The 6,000-nt window shown below is 34.8% G+C and overlaps 1 protein-coding gene across 5 annotated transcripts in view; it reads right to left on the bottom strand.

Annotated features, from left to right (window-relative positions):
- Positions 1–3,797: 3,797 nt before the first annotated feature.
- The window catches only part of KCNQ5 (potassium voltage-gated channel subfamily Q member 5), a gene marked incomplete at its 5' end in the record, with an annotated part of 344,629 nt that continues 342,426 nt past the window's right edge, over positions 3,798–6,000 (bottom strand). For all 5 annotated transcript variants that reach the window (XM_081314439.1, XM_081314441.1, XM_081314443.1 and 2 more), the window contains 2 exons: positions 3,798–4,812; positions 5,379–5,505. In XM_081314439.1, coding sequence (XP_081170565.1) covers positions 3,862–4,812; positions 5,379–5,505 — 1,078 coding nt within the window. In that variant the 3' untranslated portion in view covers positions 3,798–3,861. The remainder of the gene's footprint in view (positions 4,813–5,378; positions 5,506–6,000) is intronic.

The following is a 6,000-nucleotide window of genomic DNA, read 5'->3' as shown; positions in this document are numbered from 1 at the left end:
GATGTAGCTTTAAAATTGAAGTAGAATTAGCTCATCTGGTCATGGCGTCCTGTCTGGTCTACCTAATAAGGCTGAAAGGTATGTTCAGTACAATTAAAAGATTTGTATACATCAAGGATGAAGAGACTCTTCACCAGGCCTCCAGACTCACCCCAAATGATTCAGGGCCAGTTTATTCTGCACTGCAGAATGGTGTATTTGCTTGCTTACAGATAGCAGTCAGACCCTGGAAGTGGCTTGGATTGATTAAGACCCCTATCTTCGATTTATATACTGTAACCACCAGGATGTTTCTAAAAGTTAGGTTTTTCCATTTTGTGAGGTTCTTTTTATAGCCTTCTTATGCAGCAATGCATTGTTGAGATATACTGGAAGGCGCTTAGAATATTAGTGGAAACACTGACTTTGTTCCCCACTTTATCCCTAACTGCACATTTATTATCACAGTAATATTCAGCAAGAAAATCTTCGATTTATATACTGTAACCACCAGGATGTTTCTAAAAGTTAGGTTTTTCCATTTTGTGAGGTTCTTTTTATAGCCTTCTTATGCAGCAATGCATTGTTGAGATATACTGGAAGGCGCTTAGAATATTAGTGGAAACACTGACTTTGTTCCCCACTTTATCCCTAACTGCACATTTATTATCACAGTAATATTCAGCAAGAAAAAAGAAGAGTCCTGGGCAGAAAAGGGCATAACAGGGCCTCAGTAAATATTTAAATAAGGATTTTTGTTAAATTTTGATTTTGTTATTTGTAGTAGGAAAAAGGATTTCAACATTATAAGAATTCCAGCTACATATAAGAATTTCAGCCTGAGGATACAGTCAAAAACATTATTCTCCTATTTAATATTCAGGTTAAAATTTACATATATTCATAAAAAAACCCTTTAGCAGTATCTGTAAGATTTTATGGGAATTTATTTATTTTACAGATTTATCTGTAAAATCTTCCCATGAACAAGGGGCTGGGGTAATATAAATGTCAGCTGTAAATTTGTAAAGATATTCCTGATTGGTGTCTTTAAGAGCCATTCAGTTTCACAGACATTATATACATAATTAACATCATGAAGACTCAGGCATGTCTTTTAATTAAGGCAATAATAGCAGAGAATCACCAAACTGCAAACTACTATGCTGACACTGGAAATGAAGCTCTGAAGGCTGGTTGGTGTCCATGCAGATATATGGCAGGATAATTTTCTCAATTTTGTTTTTAGAAGGGGAAACTTCTCACTGAATGGGTTGCCTTCTTCCTTTGCATTAGCTCTTCCAATAAGCTTTAATGCAAATTTAGGCTAATACACATAAAGCATAAAAAGGCACTATAAAACACTGAAAGAGGGAAGGGCTTTTATAGAGAATACTGCCATATTTTTAAAATCTTTGGCAGGACACACAGCACATACACCCCAACTTGGAAGTAGTTTTGGTATTTTTGCCAGATTTGAGAAGGGAATGAGTAGCTGTAGGCTCAGGTTTCACAGGGGAGGAAGGGCAGAGACTGTTCATCCCTATAAACAGCCATATTACAGTCCTTGACTTACAAAGACTTAGTGACTGTTCAGAGTTGCAATAGCACTGAAAAAAATGACTTACAACTGGTATTTGCACTTAAACCATCAGAGTATCTCCACTGGCCATTTCTCAAAATCCAGGTGCTTGACAACCTACATGTATTTAGGTTGCAACATCCTGTGGTCATGTGATTTACGATTTTCCTAATGGTTTCCAATAAATAAAATCTATGGAGGAAACCAGACCCTTAAATGACTGTGGGATTAACTTAACAACTCTAGCAGAAAAAGGTCATAAAATTGGGTGCAACTCTTTTAACAACCACCTTGATTACAACGGAAATTGTAAGTCAAGGACTATTTGTATAGAATTCACCAATACCCCGCTTTCATTTGGTTGGGCAGTTGGAGTAGACAGAATCAATTGAAAAAGAGTAGCTTACTTCAGAGGCAATCAGTAACCGTTTCTATTATAAATGGTGCCAAATATGTTGCCAACATCAACTTTCAAGATTGAAATCATAAAATAAAATATTCTGTGAGAAATTAAAAGACTGGCCATGTGCTTCAAGACCTTCCCCTGGAAATTATCATATGAGCTTTGACCAAACTAAAACTCGAATAGCATTCATCTTTATGAGAAGGAAATAGTACAAACACTTTACAATTTATGAGTACTTTCACAGAATAAGATTAACATCCAGACAGTTTATCTATATAAAAAGAGGCAGAAATTAATGGAGTACACAATTTAATTTGTAGCACAATCTGCAGCATTTAATAATGATTAAGACTCTTGTGATATTTTGATGTATAACCTTCACTTTCAGAGTAGGACTGACTCAAGACACTGAGCTAGTAGCACTCTTCAGTTTGTGGAATGCCTCTGGAATCGAGAGAATATCAAGCAGAAGACACGTGGCTCATGACATACTTTGCGGGTGTGTGAACATCAATAATGAATACAACAGCAAATTTGGCTTATCATTAGAAAGAGCAATTAGAACAGCATTAGGCTCTTAAAATAATTCAGTGGCAAAACAGAGCTATGAAATTGTAATTTTGTTTAGTATTGTCTTCTTGTATTGTCAGGAGTAAAAAGGAGAGTATGGGAGAAGAAAAAAGTCTTCTGCTAGTTCAAAGCTGTATCACAGAGTACTATGGATTGGATTTGGGAAGAGAATATTCCTAGAAATATATTAGGAGGAGGCACTAGTTTTTAGTTTCTTATACTAAAAACAGACCAAACTTTCAGCTCTTGTCAATACATACCTGACAGGTAATGTTCAGCACCATCAGATCAGTTGGATTATTAACGTTTTTTTATGAGGGGACAGATAAACAGTCTTCAGTTTATAAGGTTTTAAGTTCCTTTTCTATGTTCTTTTGGCCTCACCTGATCCTGCATTTTAATTTTTAAACAAATTATTATTTATCTAACCTTGCTGTATAACAATTATAATTGCATTATAATTACTATTTCTTTTCTCATGTACCGTTTTTCTTCTATCTCCCCATTTCATCCATTACTTGCTCTTTTTTTGCTAACTTTATTGTGCTATCATTCAGCCACAGAAAATAATTTAAATAATTACATTGCATTACATCTGTTTCTTGCAGAATTTCTGGCATATAGTTCATCTACGAATTTAGAAAGTTAAGAGAGAAAAGTTCACACTGAAGATCAACAATTATGATCTGGAATTTTGAACAGTTCATAGAAGGAGAAGGTAAAGGAGTAGTAGTAGTAATAATAATTCAGTCACAAAAACCTAAAAAAGTGCTGTGCAAAATATTTTGATTCAATCTTGTACCTACATCAAATGAATATAGAAATCAAAATTCTTCTAAAATAGCTGAATAATTTTATGTTGCAACTAGCAGCCATTTCTAATCTCATACTGTGGGTTTTTCTTACTAGCAGCTGCAAATAGTACTCCCTCCCTCCCCCTTGTAAACACAGATATGATGTAATTCAGGTCATAAATACCTTTTAACCAGTGGCAAAATTACTTTCCTATTATTTGAAATTTACTTATGAGCTGTAGAAACTCAATGGTTCCAAATATTTAATAAAACTAAAATGAACTTTGTTGGTAACTCATTTATACCTGCTGTACTAAATGAAAATGCCAATGTACTGTAGGTATAAATTAGAATATTTTCCATCATCTACACATGCATTTACATGCAACTAAAATATATGGACTCATACAAGTGCCTTTCTTCTGGACTAATTTATTTTTAAAAAAATAATTAAAGGGTTTTCAAAATGTCCATGCCTTAATATGTCTGACTAAAAGGATTACTTAGCTTTGAACAAAACCAACAGAATGTTATTTAAGTTTGACATGAGGAAGGCTGAGAGCATCTGTGCTGTCTCCTGGCTTGCAAATACTTTGAGATGATCTTGACATTCCAGTCCGTAGAGAGTCAGTAGAGAGAGTTGTTTCCACTAATGGGTGGGTAATGGCTTCAAAAGTTTCATTTTCTCTCTCTGTTTCCAAATCTTCATCAGTTATAAATAATTTTGATTCCCTCCATTTGCTATATAGTTCTTGGCTACTTCTTGAGCTACTGGTATCACTTCCAGAAATCTGTAGATTCAGTTCTTCAGCTGTTGACTGTATAAGGTTTTGTACTGACAGCGATTTTCCTATATCCATTTGTACTATTGGTTTCACAGAGACTAGAGGTTCACTCTCTGTATCAAGGCTTTTTCTCCATGAAAGATCCTTTGTCATACTGGACTGTGCACTTTGTCCATTATCCTTTGAAGCAACAAGGCAAGTGGTGACATCGGGAGTATTTTCCTGTGTGTTAACAGGAATAAAATTAATAGGCTCCAGCCTATTGATATGCTTTAATGATGAAAAAGGGGGTATCTGTAATGTAGTGGGTGCTGTTGGTTTAGATGTCTGGTTTATTTGGTTTAGTGCATTATTAGTGGACAGAGTTACAGGTCCATCACTTGGCACCTGTGTGGCTTGACTATGCATAGTTGGACTAAAGGCATAGTAAGCTTGAGTGTTGAATTCATTTGGTGTCAGTATAAACTGTAGGCCACATGGCATGTTGACACTGGCTGATCTGGAAACAGATCCACTAGTCTGAGCAGAATTAGACAAATCTTTACTATCTACAGGACTCTGATAACCAGAGGTTTGATCACATTCAAAAGGCGGCATTTGAAACGAAGCTAAAGTCAATGCAGACACAGATCCTTTCTTCAAAACCTGTTGATAAATGTCTAGTAATGAATCTAATTTTGATTCAATGGATTGGACCTAGAGATAGAAGGAAAATTTTTTTAGGATCGTTGATGTTCATAAACTAAGATTCACGTCATTAAAATAACATTTATAACCTATAGTACATATTTCATCATGTATATATATATATATATATATATATATATATATATATATATATATATATATATATATATATATATCTTTAGTCACAAAATAATATATTGCAAAGAAAAAAATTGAATTTTGTTCAATCGTTACATTTTTTTTTGCAAATGGCAATTTTAATGAAAAATACATGGTTCAAGTTGTCATTCATTCCCACTGACCCCTCATAAATTATACTAAAATCATGCAAATTCATGAGATGTCTCTGTGAATCACGTAGGATATGAACTGCATGAATATTCTCTGGATATTCCATAACAATAGTACAGTGTTAAAATTGTGCAAAGTACCATTGACATTTTTGAGTTCAATAAAATAATTTTGTACAGTCGTATTATTATATGAAGAAATGGAAATTAGCTAGCAAATATTAACAATGAATTTTATTCCTGAAATTGTTGTTCAGTAACCTAAAGAAGCCTCATGCTCTTTACCTGTTTTTCCACCTTGACTACGCGCCCTAACATGCTGAGGTCATCAGTTGTCTCATTCTCTACAGTATTTTTCTCTCTACTTCTTTTATCAGTGGTAATTTGTCCCCTTCCAAGAATCTGATCAACCCTGCAAGATAATTAAATATAGAAATATGCATAAAAGTCTTCAAAAGGCAATAATTTGGGGCCTAAGTAAAATATATTTTTAATTATTGGGCAAACATATACTTAGATTTTTATTTCGGGCAGACATTAACACGACTATTTTAATACTTTCCATTGTGATCATTTCTAAATGCAGGTATGTAATTTAAATAGTTTAACTAAATGTGATCAAGACTAACAAATGTGTTTGTTTCTGTTACAGGTGAATTGTTGATGTCAGATTTTTCTCACTAGGAAGTGAGGGGAGTGGCGGTTATTATTAGGGAGACCTTATGTCCGCGGGAGACCACCGTTTCTCAGATAGTCGGGTGTGAGTCTCTCTTTGTGAGATTTGGTTCTGGGGCGCAGTTGGGTCTGCTGCTGACGTACATTTCGCCTAGTCGTACAGCGGCAGCCCTGCCCGAGCTGCTTGATATCCTCTCAGGGTTGGTGGTTGAGTTTCCCAAACTTATAGTTT

This window comes from Vipera berus (genome assembly GCF_964194415.1).
Source record: "Vipera berus genome assembly, chromosome: 1".
NCBI classification, from domain to species: Eukaryota; Metazoa; Chordata; class Lepidosauria; order Squamata; family Viperidae; genus Vipera; species Vipera berus.
Note: the sequence above shows the minus strand (reverse complement) of the source record. Positions and strands in the feature narration are given on the sequence as shown.